General features: G+C 41.9%; 1 protein-coding gene across 1 annotated transcript in view; it reads left to right on the top strand.

Annotated features, from left to right (window-relative positions):
- The window catches only part of LOC135556641 (ATP-binding cassette sub-family C member 8-like), a 148,649-nt gene extending 132,277 nt beyond the window's left edge, over positions 1–16,372 (top strand). The window contains exons 36-39 of the mRNA XM_064990008.1: positions 446–549; positions 10,888–11,021; positions 14,974–15,036; positions 15,843–16,372. Of these exons, the coding sequence (XP_064846080.1) occupies positions 446–549; positions 10,888–11,021; positions 14,974–15,036; positions 15,843–15,980 (439 nt within the window). The 3' untranslated portion in view covers positions 15,981–16,372. The remainder of the gene's footprint in view (positions 1–445; positions 550–10,887; positions 11,022–14,973; positions 15,037–15,842) is intronic.
- Positions 16,373–20,748: the final 4,376 nt, after the last annotated feature.

Here is a 20,748-nt window from a genome sequence, read left to right as displayed (position 1 = left end):
TTATACTCTATATACTTTATATTATTAGATTAGATTATTCTAGATGCTTTTTATAATGGAGATCAAGTTTATAAATTGCCTGGCTAGGCTGATGAGACAGTGGATTGCACAGTCAGATGGAACGGAGTAAATAGGCATCATAACGCCATAGATTTAGCCTGTGGTAACTTGTGGAATAGACACCAGCTGGAATACGGTTTTAACCAATCAACATTCAGGATTAGACCCACCTGGTGTATAAACTGGATTGTGTTGGTGCTTCAACACCTGCATTGCTTGCTGTTTGGGGTTTTAGGCTGGGTTTCTGTACAGCACTTTGAGATATCAGCTGATGTACGAAGGGCTATTTAAATACATTTGATTTGATATTAGATTGTTCTACTGGTCCAGTCCTATGACCCTGTTGTAAGGTGTGTGTGTATGTGTGTGTGTGTTTGTTTGCCAGGTTTAACCTGGACCCAGAGACGAAGGCTTCAGACGATATGCTGTGGGAGGCTCTGGAGATCGCTCAGCTCAAACCTGTAGTCAAGACTTTACCAGGAGGACTGGGTAAGGAGTGTGTGTGCGTTCATTCTCTGAAATTCTAGCTTGTTTAGCTTGGTGGAATTATTTGTATTTATTTTATTATGCATACCACCCTGCATCCCACTGCTGGCTGGCTTCTGAAGCTAAGCAGGGTTAGTCCTGGTCAGTCCCTGGATGGGAGACCAGATGCTGCTGGAAGTGGTGTTGGAGGGCCAGTAGGAGGCACTCTTTCCTCTGGTCTAAAAAAATATCCCAATGCCCCAGGGCAGTGATTGGGGACACTGCCCTGTGTAGGGTGCTGTCTTTCGGGCGGGACGTTAAAATGGGTGTCCTGACTCTCTGAGGTCATTAAATATCCCATGGCACTTATAGTAAGAGTAGGGGTGTTAACCCCGGTGTCCTGGCTAAATTCCCAACCGGACAAAACACATCACAACAAGAGAGAAAACACTATATAAAGAGACACATAAATCAACAACATAGCATGGAAGCAACACAACATGACAACATGGTAGCAGCCTAACATGGTAGCAGAACAACATGGTAGCAGCACAACATGGTAGCAGCACAAAACAGGGTATAAACATTATTGGGTACAGACAACAGCACAAAGGGCAATAAGGTAGAGACAACAATACATCATGCAAAGCAGCCACAACTGTCAATAAGAGTGTCCATGATTGAGTCTTTGAAAAAAGTTCAGTTTGAGTGTTTGTTGCAGATCGTTCCAGTCGCTAGCTGCAGCGAACTGAAAAGAGGAGCGACCCAGGCATGTGTGTGCTTTGGGGACCTTTAACAGAATGTGACAGGCAGAACGGGTGTTGTATGTGGAGAATGAGGGCTGCAGTAGATATCTCAGACAGGGGGGAGTGAGGCCTAACAGGGTTGTATAAATAAGCATCAATCAATTCTACATCAACCGAGGATGAAGGGTCACCATTATGTAGAATTATGTTGAATATAATAAACTACATTGATCAATCAGACTTCAATGTTTTGTGAATAAATGCAACAGGCCCTGTGCATCTCTGGAGGATCTAGTCAAGGTAGGGAGCCTTATGTCACCTCTCTGTATCAACATGTGTCTTTCTATCACTAGAGTCAAATGTGTCTATCTATCACCATTATACAATTATTCAGAGTCTAGGTACAAATAGCTAATCCTGGCAACCAGTGTTCTAGCATGAGGTTGAGTCAAGCAGACCAGGGATGTCAAGAAGGAACACAAGCATGTACTATGTGTAGTGAAAATAACTACCTATAAACCTACCAAAGTTTGAACGTATAGTCAATCAAATAATTACTGTTAAAATCCATCTACTCAATTCAACTAATAGGATTTATTAGTCATGAAAGAATTAACACTCAAACAATGTGTGTCCATGAAATACATGACAAAATACCCAGAGTAAATGACTATCAACTAAATAAGACTTCACGTGGTTCCGCGTCTTCAATTCAGAATAGTCGAATAGTCGAAAACAATTATACCAAATTCTAACAGGAAGTCACGCCCAACCTGAACGAACATTTCTTAGCACTTTGCTAGTGAAAACACAAAAGGCAAGAACAGATGCATTCTTGGATCTAATCATCACAATTCTTATCTAAATGATGCACCCATGTGTCGGCCCTCTTTGAACTGACCGCCATCTGGCAGACAGAATAACCCTGTAACAATAGCACTTACACAATAAGATGGTGCCCTACTGGCTGGTTGCCATTTTGAAAGCTCCAACCTAACTTTGCTATTTTGTGATTATTTCGTACTTTATTTTCCCAAAATGTATCCTCTATTATTTATTACAATCGACAAGTACTTTTGAACATCAGATCGGCAGTTACCTCAATTCCAGCTTCAACTTATCTGCCCTGGTCTCGACTTACAGTATATACACCCCATGGCTTTTCAACTCAATGGACCGGGCGGACAGGACAGTGGAGTCAGGGAAATCGAAGGGGGGAGGGGTTTGCATCTTCATCAACAGGTGTACTGATTCGAGCAGTGCAAGTTTCGACCCATTGTTCACCCGTCTTGGAATACCTGATGGTCAAATGCCGACCCTTCCACCTCCCGAGGGAGTTTTCAGCCGTTATCATGACTGTTGTAGACATTCCACCTCAGGATAAGAAAAATAACAAGCTGGTACTTAACAAACTGTATGAGGCAATAAACAAGCAGGAAAACGTACATCCAAAAGCTGGTTCTGGTTGCTGGCAATTTTAATTCCACATCATTAATGACACGCGATACTCGATATCCATCAACACGTCTCCCTCGCCACTAGCGGTGATAAAGTCCTAGACCACAGTTTTTCTACCCACAAGCAATTATACAAGGCCCTCCCTCGTCCGCCATTCAGCAAATCAGAGCATGACTCCATACCCCTGCTTCCTGTTTACAAGCAGAAGCTCAAACAGGAATTACCCTTGACTTGCTCCATTGAGAAATGGTCTCCAGAATCAGAGATTATCCTTTACTAGCGCTGATTAGAATATGTTTCAGGACTCTGCCGATAACATTGACAAGCTAACCACCTCCATCTTTATTAGCTTTATTAGGAAATGCAACGACAACGTTGTCCGCACATTGAAGGTTCACTTCTTTCCCAATGAAAAGCCCTGGATTAACACGGAGGTTGGCGCTAAACTAAAGGACAGGGATAGTGCACACAGGGCTATCACAGACAACCCTGAGGCTACGGCTGAGGACAGGAGCAAGTACAAGAAGTCAAAAGGACAAGAAGGTAGAATCCTATTCCGCAGGCTTCACTGACCGCCGCACGAGGCTGGGGCTACAGTCCTTTACGGATGAAAAAGATCTGCACAACGATGCCTCTCTACCAGACGAACACAATGCATTTTATGCTTTGACCAACATCGTGCCGGGTGTGAGATCCGAGGGGACGTGAGTAAAGTCTTTAATCAGGTCAATACCTGCATGGCTGCGGGACTCTGTATTCCAGGGCCGTTCTCAGAGCACAGAACAGCTGGCAGGTATATTCAAAGTCATTTTCAGTCTCTTCTTAGCCCAGTTGTTAGGCAGAGCAACACAGGGGAACCCAAGAGCAGACAGATGTGGAAACAGGGATGAATGAACCAAAGTATTTATTGTTACACAGAGAGATATGTTGTGCAGATCTGGGGGAGCTCGGATGAGTTGCAGAAAAAACAGATGTGGAGAATGAGGTCGTAAAGACAGTGTAAACTGCAATGAGAGGATAAACGGTGTCAGGCAGAGTAACAGGGTCTTGAATAATCATAAATGGCTAGATGGCTAGAATCATATACTGATTGAGCAGAGATTATGATCTGGCAGAGTGGAATTGGCAGGACTGAGTATTTGTAGAGGTCTTGATTATGGAACGAGTTGCAGCTGGTAGGGATCTGCTCTGACTCCAGCACACCTGTCTCCAACCACACAATCACACGGAGAGAGAGAGAGAGTGTACAGGGGGAGTAATTGCAGGTCAAAAAGACACCAGAGGGCGTAGCAGGAGCAGAAGTGACACCAGTCTGTAATCCTCACATGTTTTAAGGTGACCACCATCATCCCTGTTCCCAAGGGGGCTCCACATTTATACTGACTCGACACACAGCCACTCATATACAATCATCATATACACTGCTGCTACTCTGTTTATTATATATCCTGATACCTAGTCACCTTAACATTATACATATCTACCTCTATCACTCCACATTGTCAATATGGACTGACCCTGTATGTAGCTTTCTTATTTATCGTGTTTTTCTTATTTTTATATCCTGTGTGTTTTTGTTCTACCTTGTTATTTTTAGTTCTACATTGTTATTGATTAAATCAAATCAAATCAAATGTATTTATATAGCCCTTCGTACATCAGATGATATCTCAAAGTGCTGTACTGGAACCCAGCCTAAAACCCCAAACAGCAAGCAATGCAGGTATAGAAGCACGGTGGTTAGGAAAAACTCCCTAGAAAGGCCAAAACCTAGGAAGAAACCTAGAGAGGAACCAGGCTATGTGGGGTGGCCAGTCCTCTTCTGGCTGTGCCGGGTAGAAATTATAACAGAACATGGCCAAGATGTTCAAACGTTCATAAATGACCAGCATGGTCGAATAATAATTAGGCAGAACAGTTGAAACTGGAGCAGCAGCACGACCAGGTGGACTGGGGACAGCAAGGAGTCATCATGTCAGGTAGTCCTGGGGCATGGTCCTAGGGCTCAGGTCCTCTGAGAGAGAGAAAGAGAGAGAGAAGGAGAGAATTAGAGAACGCACACTTAGATTCACACAGGACACCAAATTGGACAGGAGAAGTACTCCAGATATAACAAACTGACCCCAGCCCCCCGACACATAAACTACTGCAGCATAAATACTGGAGGCTGAGACAGGAGGGGTCAGGAGACACTGTGGCCCCATCCGAGGACACCCCCAGGCAGGGCCAAACAGGAAGGATATAACCCCACCCACTTTGCCAAAGCACAGCCCCCACACCACTAGAGGGATATCTTCAACCACCAACTTACCATCCTGAGATAAAGCTGAATATAGCCCACAAAGATCTCCGCCATGGCACAACCCAAGGGGGGGCGCCAACCCAGACAGGATGACCACATCAGTGAATCAACCCACTCAGGTGACGCACCCCTTCCAGGGACGGCATGAGAGAGCCCCAGTAAGCCAGTGACTCAGCCCCTGTAATAGGGTTAGAGGCAGAGAATCCCAGTGGAAAGAGGGGAACCGGCCAGGCAGAGACAGCAAGGGCGGTTCGTTGCTCCAGAGCCTTTCCGTTCACCTTCCCACTCCTAGGCCAGACTACACTCAATCATATGACCCACTGAAGAGATGAGTCTTCAGTAAAGACTTAAAGGTTGAGATCGAGTTTGCGTCTCTGACATGGGTAGGCAGACCGTTCCATAAAAATGGAGCTCTATAGGAGAAAGCCCTGCCTCCAGCTGTTTGCTTAGAAATTCTAGGGACAATTAGGAGGCCTGCGTCTTGTGACCGTAGCGTACGTGTAGGTATGTACGGTAGGACCAAATCAGAGAGATGGGTAGGAGCAAGCCCATGTAATGCTTTGTAGGTTAGCAGTAAAACCTTGAAATCAGCCCTTGCTTTGACAGGAAGCCAGTTTAGGGAGGCTAGCACTGGAGTAATATGATCAAATTTTTTGGTTCTAGTCAGGATTCTAGCAGCCGTATTTAGCACTAACTGAAGTTTATTTAGTGCTTTTTCCGGGTAGCCGAAAAGTAGAGCATTGCAGTAGTCTAACCTAGAAGTGACAAAAGCATGGATTAATTTTTCTGCATCATTTTTGGACAGAAAGTTTCTGATTTTTGCAATGTTACGTAGATGGAAAAAAGCTGTCCTTGAAATGGTCTTGATATGTTCTTCAAAAGAGAGATCAGGGTCCAGAGTAACGCCGAGGTCCTTATTTGAGACGACTGTACAACCATTAAGATTAATTGTCAGATTCAACAGAAGATCTCTTTGTTTCTTGGGACCTAGAACAAGCATCTCTGTTTTGTCCGAGTTTAAAAGTAGAAAGTTTGCAGCCGTCCACTTCCTTATGTCTGAAACACATGCTTCTAGCAAGGGCAATTTTGGGGCTTCACCATGTTTCATTGAAATGTACAGCTGTGTGTCATCCGCATAGCATTGAAAGTTAACATTATGTTTTCGAATAACATCCCCAAGAGGTAAAATATATAGTGAAAACAATAGTGGTCCTAAAACGGAACCTTGAGGAACACCGAAATTTACAGTTGATTTGTCAGAGGACAAACCATTCACAGAGACAAACTGATATCTTTCCGACAGATAAGATCTAAACCATGCCAGAACTTGTCCGTGTAGACCAATTTGGGTTTCCAATCTCTCCAAAAAAATGTGGTGATCGATGGTATCAAAAACAGCACTAAGGTCTAGGAGCACGAGGACAGATGTAGAGCCTCGGTCCGATGCCATTACAATGTAATTTACCACCTTCACAAGTGCCGTCTCAGTGCTATGATGGGGTCTAAAACCAGACTGAAGCATTTCGTATACATTGTTTGTCTTCAGGAAGGCAGTGAGTTGCTGCGCAACAGCCTTTTCTAAAATTTTTGAGAGGAATGGAAGATTCGATATAGGCCGATAGTTTTTTATATTTTCTGGGTCAAGGTTTGGCTTTTTCAAGAGAGGCTTTATAACTGCAACTTTTAGTGAGTTTGGTACACATCCGGTGGATAGAGAGCCATTTATTATGTTCAACATAGGAGGGCCAAGCACAGGAAGCAGCTCTTTCAGTAGTTTAGTTGGAATAGGGTCCAGTATTCAGCTTGAAGGTTTAGAGGCCATGATTATTTTCACCATTGTGTCAAGAGATATAGTACTAAAACACTTGAGCGTCTCTCTTGATCCTAGGTCCTGGCAGAGTTGTGCAGACCCAAGACAACTGAGCTTTTGATTACTGCATTGTGCTAAGTTTTAATTTCACATGTATAGTTGAAGTCGGAGGTTTACATACACTTAGGTTGGAGTCATTCAAACTCGTTTTTCAACCACTCCACAAATTTCTTGTTAACAAACTCTAGTTTTGGCAAGTAGGTTAGGACATCTACCTTGTGCATGACACAAGTAATTTTTCCAACAATTGTTTACAGACAGATTATTTCACTTATAATTCACTGTATCACAATTCCACTGGGTCAGAAGTTTACATACACTAAGGTGACTGTGCCTTTAAACAGCTTGGAAAATTCCAGAAAATTATGTCATGGCTTTAGAAGCTTCTGATAGGCTAATTGACATCATTTGAGTCAATTGGTGGTTTACATGTGGATATATTTCAAGGCCGACCTTCACACTCAGTGCCTCGTTGCTTGACATCATGGGAAAATCAAAAGAAATCAGCCAAAAACAATGGTAGACCTCCACAAGTCTGGTTCATCCTTGGGAGCAATTTCCAAATGCCTGAAGGTACCACGTTTATCTGTACAAACAATAGTACGCAAGTATAAACACCATGGGACCACGCAGCCATCATACCGCTCAGGAAGGAGACACGTTCTGTCTCCTAGAGATGAACATACTTTGGTGTAAAAAGTGTAAATCAATCCCAGAACAACAGCAAAGGACCTTGTGAAGATGGAGGAATCAGGTACAAAAGTATCTATATCCACAGTAAAACGAGTCCTATATCGACAAAACCTGAAAGGCTGCTCAGCAAGGAAGAAGCCACTGCTCCAAAACCGCCATAAAAAAGACAGACTACGGTTTGCAACTGCACATGGGGACAAAGATTGTACTTTTTGGTGAAATGTCCTCTGGTCTGATGAAACAAAAATAGAACTGTTTGGCCATAATGACCATTGTTATGTTTGGAGGAAAAAGGGAGGCTTGCAAGCTGAAGAACACCATCCCAACTGTGAAGCACAGGGGTGGAAGCATCATGTTCTGGGGGTGCTTTGCTGCAGGAGGTACTGGTGCACTTCACAAAGTAGATGGCTTCAGGAGGAAGGAAAATTATTGAAGCAACATCTCAAGACATCAGTCAGGAAGTTAAAGTGTTGTCGCAAATGGGTCTTCGAAATGGACAATGACCCAAAGCATATATCCAAAGTTGTGGTAAAATGGCTTATTATGGACAACAAAGGCAGGGTATTGGAGTGGTCATCACAAAGCACTGACCTCATTCCTATAGAACATTTGTGGGCAGAACTGAAAAGCGTGTGTGAGCAAGGAGGCCTTCAAACCTGATTCAGCTCTGTCAGGAGGCTCTGTCACCCAAATTATTGTGGGAAGCTTGTGGAAGGCTATCTGAAACGTTTGACCCAAGTTAAACAATTTAAAGGCAATGCTACCAAATACTAATTGAGTGTATGTAAACTTCTGACCCACTGGGAATGTGATGAAAGAAATAAAAGCTCAAACAAGTAATTCTCTCTACTATTATTCTGACATTTCACATACTTAAAATAAAGTGGTGATCCTAACTGACCTAAGGCAGGGAATTTTTACTAGGATTAAATGTCAGGAATTGTGAAAAACTGAGTTTAAATATAGTTGGCTAAGGTGCATGTAAACTTCTGACTTCTGCAGTTAACCCACTGTTCCTAGGCTGTCATTGAAAATAAGAATTTGTTCTTAACTGACTTGCCTAGTTAAATGTAGAATGAAAAAACTGTACAAGTTCAATTGAATGCTTTCTTACAAGCTCTAATCCCAACAATGCAGTAATCAAAAACAATGTAATTCTAAAAATAACAAGGTAGAACAAAAAAAAAAACACAAGATATAACAGATAAGAAGAACAACACGATAAAGTAAATTGTTGGAGTTGGCAAGAAAGGCATGTCACTGTACTTGTGCATGTGACATTAAAATGCTTGAAACTATAAAACAGATCACAATATGTAGCTCTTTATGAACTCTACAAACAATCCAAACTAGGCAATTTAATTCACAGTAAAATTAATTTAGTCCATCAGTCTTCACACCTCTCCTGGCGTCAGTGACCCTCGGACTTCATGGGAATGTCTATTCCTGGAAAATTGAGATGCAAATATACAGCCATCCATCTAAACGATGTATTGATTCCTCAGCGCCACCAAGTTGCGAGTATCACATTCTCTCATTCTTCCACTACACTTGTTCAAAGATATGAGCTGAGAGCTGGTGCTTAATGATATATAGATGTGTCGGTCTCATGTCCATCACTGGAACAGTAGATCTGTGCAGCACCCGCTCTGACTTGACCCCAGATGAACCTTACTGAGAGATGGAGTGGGTTTGAGAGCAGTGGTGACCTGACCAATCTCTCATCCTCTCATACATTGCCTGATCAGTTGGAACATGTGGCATTTAGCTCTAGCCTTGAGTAGACTCTGTGTTAGGACAGTTAGTTCTAGCCTTGAGTAGACTCTGTGTTAGGACAGTTAATTCTAGCCTTTAGAGTAGACTGTGTGTTAGGACAGTCAGCTCTAGCCTTTAGAGTAGACTGTGTGTTAGGACAGTTAGCTCAAGACTTTAGAGTAGACTCTCTGTTAGGACAGTTAGTTCTAGCCTTGAGAGTAGACTCTGTGTTAGGACAGTTAGCTCTAGCCTTTAGAGTAGACTCTGTGTTAGGACAGTTAGTTCTAACCTTTAGAGTAGACTCTGTGTTAGGACTGTTAGCTCTAGCCTTTAGAGGAGACTCTGTGTTAGGACTGTTAGCTCTAGCCTTTAGAGTAGACTCTGTGTTTCGGACAGTTAGCTCTAGCCTTTAGAGTAGACTCTGTGTTCGGACAGTTAGTTCTAACCTTTAGAGTAGACTCTGTGTTAGGACAGTTAGCTCTAACCTTTAGAGCAGACTGTGTTAGGACAGTTAGTTCTAGCCTTTAGAGTAGACTGTGTTAGGACAGTTAGCTCTAGCCTTTAGAGGAGACTCTGTGTTAGGACTGTTAGCTCTAGCCTTTAGAGGAGACTCTGTGTTAGGACTGTTAGCTCTAGCCTTTAGAGTAGACTCTGTGTTTCGGACAGTTAGCTCTAGCCTTTAGAGTAGACTCTGTGTTCGGACAGTTAGTTCTAGCCTTTAGAGTAGACTCTGTGTTAGGACAGTTAGCTCTAGCCTTTAGAGTAGACTCTGTGTTCGGACAGTTAGTTCTAGCCTTTAGAGTAGACTCTGTGTTAGGACAGTTAGCTCTAGCCTTTAGAGTAGACTCTGTGTTCGGACAGTTAGCTCTAGCCTTTAGAGTAGACTCTGTGTTAGGACAGTTAGCTCTAGCCTTTAGAGTAGACTCTGTTAGGACAGTTAGTTCTAGCCTTTAGAGTAGACTCTGTTAGGACAGTTAGCTCTAGCCTTGAGAATAGACTCTGTATCATGGCTGTATGATTTTAGTTAGTGCAACTATCTCTAACCTTCAGTCTCTCTCTCTCTCTCTCTCTCTCTCTCTCTCTCTCTCTCTCTCTCTCTCTGTGTTCTAGCGGAATAATGGCTGCAGGAAATTCTCACACGATGTACTCCAGTTATGACTGAGAAAAGTGTATGCGTGTTTTTTTCTAACCACTAGGCTGCCCTGCCGCCCCTGTGCTTTTGAGTGGTGGCTATACACACTGGACAGTGACAGAGAGATGTATTACTCAGGCCTACAGTTTCTGCTGGTATTCATTCCAGCTAAATGTTGGATTAGATGTTGATCAATGATCAGCCAGTTAGAAGGAGGTCAATTCACTTGACCGAGTTGACAAATCCCTATTCATGGGGTCAAGCACAAGTTTAACAACATTTATGTGATGTAACGTCATTGTAATAGAAATCTCAGGCTAATGATAGGTAAGGTGTATAGTACAGTAGCGTCAGTCCGGTATTATAAAACAATGTGTTGAAGGTGATGATATTTGTTGTGTTTCAGACGCCATGGTGACGGAGGGAGGGGAGAACTTCAGCCAGGGCCAGAGACAGCTCTTCTGTCTGGCCAGAGCCTTCGTCAGGAAGTCTAGCATCCTCATCATGGATGAAGCCACAGCCTCTATAGACATGGCCACGGTGAGGCAGAAGTGTGTGTGGAGAGTGGAGAAGGTGTTGGATGATGGTTAAAAGGAGGAGAGGGGGAGGTGTAGGATGATGGTTAAAAGGAGGAGAGGGGGAGGTGTAGGATGATGGTTAAAAGGAGGAGAGGGGGAGGTGTAGGATGATGGTTAAAAGGAGGAGAGGGGGAGGTGTAGGATGATGGTTAAAAGGAGGAGAGGGGGAGGTGTAGGATGATGGTTAAAAGGAGGATAGGGGGGGTGTAGGATTTAAAAGAGGATAAAGTCATTATTCTATAGATGGATGGGGACAATAGAAGTATATTAAAAGGGGGAAGGAGGAGAAGAGAGGCCTAGGGCAACAGTGGGAGTGGGAGTGAATTAATGGGTGCTTGCTAAATAGGTTAATTTCACCCCTGCACACACACATGCACGTGCACACATACACACACACACATGTTCAAATGCACATTCACACTTAAAGGACCTGTCACAACAAGGGACTGCACTGCCTCCCAGTAACACAGGAGTAACTCTGAGTAAATGGAGCATATCTTAAACAGCTTTCTACAGGTCTGCAGAGTGATTGGACAGAATTCAGGAGTCAGGAGAAGTGATGCTTTAGTTTACATAAAGGTTGAGGTGTGTGGAAATTCTGGTAACTAGAGAATCCTTGCATTGACAAGATCTTTGAATATTCCAATTATCTCGTGATTCTTTGGTATTATTGCATTTTAAACACACATATGGCAATATAAAACGTGTTTTAATCAAATGGGCACGATTCAGACTTCCAGCATTTGTATTTATTATGGATCCCCATTAGCTGCTGCCAAGGCAGAAACTGCTCTTCCTGGTGTCCAGCAAAATGAAGGCAGTTTATACCATTTAAAAAATATTACAATACATTCACAGATTTCACAACTGTTTGCCCTCAGGCCCCTACTACCACATATCTACAGTACTAAATCCATGTGTATGTGTGTATATTATCCTGTGTTTGTCCTACACACTTCTCTGTAGATGGTATTCAGACATACCCAATGAGGATGCATAGTGGCCTTTGCAGGCGTGGTTCTCTTGCGTGTGCTTAATACATTTTAGGTAGTTGAAATAGACATTTTAAATGGTTATGGGATTTGAACTTGCAACCTTCCGGTTACTAGTCCAACGCTCTAACCACTAGGCTACCCTGCCACCCCATGAAATATTGGGAGGTGAAAACATTTTACAATAGGGGTTGAACAGAAGTCTATGTAGCAGCCCTATAAATCTACCCTAATAATCCTTTAATCAAGGAACTGTGAGGACAAGGTTCCAGTCATTGTGAGCCATGCACGTGTGGTCTGCGTTCCATAATGATTCCAATAGGCTACATGTCCCAAATTATTGCACAACTTGTAATACGTTAGCCTAATATGATCCACTATTGCCAGCCATCCTCAGGAACAACCTCACCAACGTGACAGAGGAAAGAAAGGTAAACTAACAATGGAATGGAATGATGCAAAATGTAAGGACACTAAAGCTAACGTGACAGTTATAAATGTTTGTGGGTATAACTGAGGGTGACTACCGATAGTTGCTAATATTTAACAAGATGCAATTTGCAACAAAAAATATATATTTTGGGAAAAGTCTTGGCATATAATTAAAGCATTCTATGAATCGTAAATCAACTCGGTAGGTTTGGCACTATACTGTCATTTGTGCACGGCTACGGAAGCCAATAGCTTGGGTCTCCACATTTAATCTCTGCAAGTTATAAGACCAGCATTTCATAAATGTCACTTTGGAAAAGGTTATATGTTGATATGCTGATATGCTTCAGTGTGCTGCCATATGACTGGTTTCACATTTGTCTCCAGCAATTATAAGGTAAAATAATGTAGATCAAAGACAATTGTCATTTATTTTTCCAATCCCCTTATCCAAAGGGCTTACTCATTTACCTAGCTCTTATCAATAGCTTATGAAGTTGTTAATTACAGTGCATGGGGAATGATGTTATTTATATCGGAACAAAGGAAGTAGATGTTGCTCCACTTGGAACCGACAGGTTGCTCGACCTTATTCATTGTTTCATCATGCGTAACGGTGAATTATGAGGGAATTAAGTCAAGATCAGAATACGGCTTGTCTGTAGACACACCTCTGACACACCTTCATTTCTTTGATCTCCACCCCTAATGAATAGCAGGTAAATAGCATGCTATTCAAATGCTAAAGTTCAAGGTCAGAATACATTTAAAGAGAAAAGTGCATAAAAAGTGAATTAAGTTTCATTCACACGTGTCTAATTTGGGTCAAGATTCTCCCCATAGTGAAGGCACAAACTATTTGACTATTTGACTTTTTTTTACTCAATGATACAGTGCCTTGAAAAGGTATTCATCCCCCTTGCCATTTTTCCTATTTTGTTGCATTACAACCTGTAATTAAATGGATTTATATTTGGATTGCAAGTAATAGACACACACAAAATAGTCCAAATTGGTGAAGTGAAAAAAATAACTTGTTTCAAAAAATGTAAAAAAATATTAAACTGAAAAGTGGTGTGTGCATATGTATTCACCCCCTTTGCTATGAATCCCCTACATAAGATCTGGTACAACCAATGATCTTCAGAAGTCACATAATTAGTTAAATAAAGTCCACCTGTGTGCAATCTAAGTGTCACATGATCTGTCACTTGATCTCAGTATACATACACCTGTTCTGAAAAGCCCCAGAGTCTGCAACACCTCTAAGGGGCACCACCAAGCAAGGGGCACCATGAAGGCCAAGGAGCTCTCCCAACAGGTCAGGGACAAAGTTGTGGAGAAGTACAGATCAAGGTTGGGTTATAAAAAAACCCTGCCAAGAGATGGCCACCCACCAAAACTCACAGACCAGGAAGGAGGGCATTAATCAGAGAGGCAACAAAGAGACCAAAGATAACCCTGAAGGAGCTGCAAAGCTCCACAGCGGAGATTGGAGTATCTTTATGGAAGAGTGGCCAGAAAAAAAGCCATTGCGTGAAGAAAAAAATAAGAAAACACGTTTGGTGTTTGCCAAAAGGCATGTGGGAGACTCCCCAAACATATGGAAGAAGGTATTCTGATCAGATGAGACAAAAATGTAGCTTTTTGGCCATCAAGGAAAACATGTCTGGCGCAAACCCAAAACATTTCATCACCCCGAGAATACCATCCCCACAGTGAAGCATGGTGAAGGCAGCATCATGCTGTGGGGATGTTTGTCATTGGCAGGGACTGGGAAACTGGTCAGAATTGAAGGAATGATGGATGGCGCTAAATACAGGGAAAATATTAAGGGAAACCGGTTTCAGCCTTCCAGAGATTTGAGACTGGGATGGAGGTTCACCTTCCAGCAGGACAATGACCCTAAGCGTACTGCTAAAGAGACACTCAAGTAGTTTAAGGGGAACATTTAAATGTCTTGGAATAGCCTAGTCAAAGCCCAGACCTCAATCCAATTTAGAATCTGTGGTATGACTTAAAGATTGCTTTACACCAGCGGAACACATCCAACTTGAAGGAGTTGGAGCAGTTTTGACTTGAGGAATGGGCAAAAATCCCAGTGGCTGGATGTGCCAAGCTTACAGAGACATACCCCAAGAGACTTACAGCTGTAATTGCTGCAAAAGGTGGGCCTACAAAGTATTGACTTTGGGGGGGTGAATAGATATGCACGCTCAAGTTTTCCGTTTTTTTTGTCTTATTTCTTGTTTGTTTCACAATAAAATATTTTGCATCTTCAAAGTGGTAGGCATGTTGTGTAAATCAAATGATACAACCCCCCCCCCCCCCCCCCCCAAAATGTATTTTAATTTCAGGTTGTAAGGCAACAAAATAGGAAAAATTCCATGGGGGGTGAATACTTTCGCAAGCCACTGTATAAAAACATAATGTTACTATAGGCTCATCCTCATCTTCTGCCTTTGTCTTGTGACTGTATTGTGCCTATAGGAGAGCATCCTGCAGAAGGTGGTGATGACTGCCTTCGCTGACAGAACAGTGGTTACCATAGCAGTAAGTATCTCTGTTGGAAAGTCCCCAGTTCTGTCTCACTGATATGAAAGCCTATACATCCTGACATGTACTGATATGATGATACATTACATTACATTATGATATATTGAGCGTCAGTAGCTCTTCTGTTATGACCTTAATGCAAATGGTGGCAAGGTTGTATCATAGAAATAGAATCTGAACTGGTAGCGCAGGAGGGACCAACTCTAGTCCTGGAGGGCCACCGTCCTGCTGGTTTGGGATTTTCTATTGGACTCCATTCTGTGGGAGCAAACATGCTTTTTATGCACTTGGAAATTAGAATAACAAGAGTCAAAAATGACTATCAGGCTGCCATGGTGGTTTCCCATGGGGAAGTGAGATGGAGAGAGGACCATATGAGACCGCTTACTCATTGGGGTTCCCGAGTGGCGCAGTGGTCTAAGGCATTGCATCTCAGTGCTTGAGGTGTCACTATAGACAACCTGGTTTGATTCTAGGCTGTATCACAGCCAGCCGTGATTGGGAGTCCCATAGGGAGGCACACAATTGGCCCGGTGTAGGCCGTCATTGTAAATAAGACTTTGTTCTTAATTTACTTGCCCAGTTAAATTAAGGTTAAATTTAATAAAAGGAAGGTAGATAAGTAGGGTAGATCCCTGAAAGATCACTGAAATGTATCTGTAGTAGGTGGTCGTCCTGTGCATAGCATGTACAGTATATTTGTAATCTATGTAACCCCGAATGTCAAAAGACTGAAGTTGTTAAAAATGTTTATTTCTCTCTAACCTAATGTTTCTTTCTTTCTCTTTTCTTTCTGTACTTAGCATCGTGTCCACACCATCCTGAATGCAGACCTGGTGATAGTGATGAAGAGAGGGATCATTCTAGAATACGACAGACCCCAGGCACTGCTGGAGAAAGAGGACAGCGTCTTTGCAGCATTCGTCAAGGCGGACAAGTGACCGATGAGGAAGAGGGAGGAAATTCAGAGGGAGGAAGTGCATTTGAAGAGCTTATTTCCAAAACGCTATATCCACCAATTTTTAACATTTGTGCTTTTTCATCAGAAATGTTTGCGTATGTGTATATTCATGTGTGTGTAAAATATTACTATTCGTAGATTTTTTATTCATAGATTTTAGATGTGTAAGAAAATGTGTTTTTTTCTAAATGCTATATATTCATTGTTTAGTTGGAATGTAATGTTGGTATCCTGTATATTTGACTGTGATATGTGGTGGTCTCACCTATATATCTTAAGATGAATGCACTTACTGTAAGTCGCTCTGGATAAGAACATCTGCCAAATGTAAATATTTTACATACAGATCTTATATTACTGTATTGACTTATTTTCTACATTTTTTAAAAATATTTATGTCACACATTTATAATTGGTACATTTCTTACATTTGACTGTGTAGGCGGATATATATATATATATATATACATACAGTGGGGCAAAAAAGTATTTAGTCAGCCACCAATTGTGCAAGTTCTCCCACTTAAAAAAAGATGAGAGAGGCCTGTAATTTTCATCATAGGTACACTTCAACTATGACAGACAAAATGAGAAAAAAAAATCCAGAAAATCACATTGTAGGATTTTTAATGAATTTATTTGCAAATTATGGTGAAAAATAAGTATTTGGTCAATAATAAAAGTTTATCTCAATACTTTTTTTATATACCCTTTGTTGGCAATGACAGAGGTCAAACATTTTCTGTAAGTCTTCACAAGGTTTTCACACATTGTTGCTGGTATTTTGGCCCATTCCTCCATGCAGATCTCCTCTAGAGCAGTGATGTTTTGGGGCTGTTGCTGGGGAACACAGACTTTCAACTCCCTCCAAAGATTTTCTATGGGGTTGAGATCTGGAGACTAGCTAGGCCACTCCAGGACCTTGAAATGCTTCTTACGAAGCCACTCCTTCGTTTCCCAGGCGGTGTGTTTGGGATCATTGTCATGCTGAAAGACCCAGCCACGTTTCATCTTCAATGCCCTTGCTGATGGAAGGAGGATTTCACTTAAAATCTCACGATACATGGCCCCATTCATTCTTTCCTTTACACGGATCAGTCGTCCTGGTCCCTTTGCAGAAAACAGCCCCAAAGCATGATGTTTCCACCCCCATGCTTCACAGTAGGTATGGTGTTCTTTGGATGCAACTCAGCATTCTTTATCCTCCAAACACGACGAGTTGAGTTTTTACCAAAAAGTTATATTTTGGTTTCATCTGACCATATGACATTCTCCCAATCTTCTTCTGGATCATCCAAATGCTCTCTAGCAAACTTCAGACGGGCCTGGACATGTACTGGCTTAAGCAGGGGGACATGTCTGGCACTGCAGGATTTGAATCCCTGGCGGCGTAGTGTGTTACTGATGGTAGGCTTTGTTACTTTGGTTCCAGCTCTTTGCAGGTCATTCACGAGGTCCCCCCGTGTGGTTCTGGGATTTTTGCTCACCGTTCTTGTGATCATTTTGACCCCACGGGGTGAGATCTTGTGTGGAGCCCCAGATCGAAGGAGATTATCAGTGGTCTTGTATGTCTTCCATTTCCTAATAATTGCTCCCACAGTTGATTTCTTCAAACCAAGCTGCTTACCTATTGCAGATTCAGTCTTCCCAGCCTGGTGCAGGTCTACAATTTTGTTTCTGGTGTCCTTTGACAGCTCTTTGGTCTTGGCCATAGTGGAGTTTGGAGTGTGACTGTTTGAGGTTGTGGACAGGTGTCTTTTATACTGATAACAAGTTCAAACAGGTGCCATTATTACAGGTAACGAGTGGAGGACAGAGGAGCCTCTTAAAGAAGGAGTTACAGGTCTGCGAGAGCCAGAAATCTTGCTTGTTTGTAGGTGATCAAATACTTATTTTCCACAATAATTTGCAAATAAATTCATTAAAAATCCTACAATGTGATTTTCTGGAGATTTCTTTTTCTAATTTTGTCTGTCATAGTTGAAGTGTACCTATGATGAAAATTACAGGCCTCTCTCATATTTTTAAGTGGGAGAACTTGCACAATTGGTGGCTGACTAAATACTTTTTTGCCCCACTTTATATAAGGAATTTGGCTAAAAAAAGACATGATTATTTGTCTCTCTGAAATGAAACCATCAAGTGATAGATTTTAAACAAATACATGCCTGTCACTGAAAAACCCCATGACATGATTAGATTGGTGAGTGTTTTCACTATCTCTTTCAGAAGTTCTTTAATCAAGAAAAGCTCATTTATCAACATTTCTGAAAATGGATATATAGCAATTTAGAATGAAACTCTTTACTTGTACCATGGGCTGTATATTATTATTCTATTTTTGTACATAAAATGTTAATTCTATGTTAATAAAAAACATAATCATTGCACAGCAGTTTTGCCTACAGTTTATTGACAGGAAGGTAGTTTTGTGTGACCTCACAATGTACAAAGCCAAGCAAGTCAGCTGTGGAAGGCTGGGTTAGAATGACACTTCAACTGACTCTGGGCTGTGATCTAGAAATAGCCAATACTGTCTAGCTGAAGCAGCTCCCAGACAGACAAAAGACCCAGGAACAGTGTGTCTTTTTGGAGTTTAGGGTGAGATTAGGGTTCATGTTGGACTTGAGGTTAAGGGCTGTGAAACATGTGACACTGGGGTATCACAGTGCCAGTGCCTGCAATGTGAAAGTGACTGCTGCAAGCAAGGTTTATATTGGTCGTGTTTATGGGAATGCCAAGGTTAATATTAACATTTATGGAGTCCCCTGGTTTGTTATGGGGGCCCCAGCACACATGGACATTCTGGAAATGTGAACCCAGTTCAGCATGGGTTTTGTGTATTGTGACTGAGAAAGTTACACAAGGGATGTCAAAAACAAAGATATAGGACCTGAATCATAGCCTTGAAAAACAGCATGAGAGGGATTCAGATTCCACATGTATGTAATGGGCCTTCTCCAGGGTAACACCAACACAGTCGTGAAGAGGCCACGACAACATCTCTTCCCCCTCAGGAGGCTGAAAAGATTTGGCATGGTCCCTCAGATCCTCAAAACGTTCTACAGCTTCACCATTGAGAGCATCTTGACTGGCTGCATCACAGCTTGGTACTGCAACTGTTTGGCATCCGACCCCAAGGTGCTACAGAGGGTAGTGCATAGGACCCAGTACATCACTGGGGCCAAACTCCCTGCCAACCAGGACCTCTACACCAGGCTGTGTCAGAAGATGGCCCTAAAAAATTGTCAGACACCAAAACGCAGCGTGGTGTGAAGGCATCATTTAATAGATGATAAAAAACATGAAGTAAACTGTACAAAAAACAATAAACGACCGTGAAGCAATCATAAGAACTGTGCTGACAAAAGCAACTCACATAGACAATCACCCACAAACAAACAGTGAAACCCAGGCTACCTAAGTATGATTCTCAATCAGAGACAACTAATGACACCTGCCTCTGATTGAGAACCATACAAGGCCGAAACATAGAAATCCCCAAATCATAGAAAAACAAACATAGACTGCCCAACCCAACTCATGCCCTGACCATACTAAATAATGACAAAACAAAGGAAATAAAGGTCAGAACGTGACATTACCTCATAACCCTGCACATCGACTCAGTACTGTTACTCCTTGTATATAGCCAAGTTATTACCTCGTACCCCTGCACATCGACTCAGTACTGGTACCCCTTGTATATAGACAAGTTATTACCTTGTACCCCTGCACATTGACTCAGTACTGGTCCCCCTTGTATATAGACAAGTTATTACCTCGTACCCCTGCACATCGACTCAGTACTGGTACTCCTTGTATATAGACAAGTTATTACCTCGTAACCCTGCACATCGACTCAGTACTGGTACCCCTTGTATATAGCCAAGTTATTACCTCGTAACCCTGCACATTGACTCAGTACTGGTACTCCTTGTATATAGACAAGTTATTACCTCGTACCCCTGCACATCGACTCAGTACTGGTACTCCTTGTATATAGACAAGTTATTACCTCGTACCCCTGCACATCGACTCAGTACTGGTACTCCTTGTATATAGACAAGTTATTACCTCGTACCCCTGCACATCGACTCAGTACTGGTACTCCTTGTATATAGACAAGTTATTACCTCGTACCCCTGCACATCGACTCAGTACTGGTACTCCTTGTATATAGACAAGTTACTTGTATTATTACGTGTTTTACTTTATTATTTCTCTATTTGTTTTCCTCTCTGCATTGTTGGGAAGGGCCCTTAAGTATCCATTTCACTGTTAGTCTACACCTGTTGTTTACAACCCAGTTTCTACCCCCAAGCCATAAGACTGCTACATAATTGTTTAAATAGTTAATGGGTGTCAGAAACACAACACCTGCCCAAGACATCACTGAGACATCACACTCTTTTCCCTTCTTTAGCCCCTGTTTCTTGTTTTGTTTTAATCTCTGTTTTTTGTTTAGTATCTACTATTGTAAAGCACTTTGGGTCATTGAAAAATCTGTATTTGTATTATGTTCAGGTCTATTGTCTGAGATGCATGTAGTTTGATTGTGTGTTGTCTAATTATTTTCTTATTAATATATTATGTCATTAGTGTTTGGGAAGATTGTCTATAATTGAGAATGAATAAATAACCTTTCATATGTGAAAAGGTTCTAATTCAATCATTTGAGTTGAAACATTGATTAACTAAATGTAGTTCATTGATCCCTAGAGGGAAATGCCATCAGCATAGCCCAG

This window comes from Oncorhynchus masou, chromosome 15 (assembly GCF_036934945.1).
Source record: "Oncorhynchus masou masou isolate Uvic2021 chromosome 15, UVic_Omas_1.1, whole genome shotgun sequence".
NCBI classification, from domain to species: domain Eukaryota; kingdom Metazoa; phylum Chordata; class Actinopteri; order Salmoniformes; family Salmonidae; genus Oncorhynchus; species Oncorhynchus masou.
The sequence above is the reverse complement of the archived record's forward strand: the minus strand, read 5'-3'. Positions and strand labels throughout refer to the sequence as shown.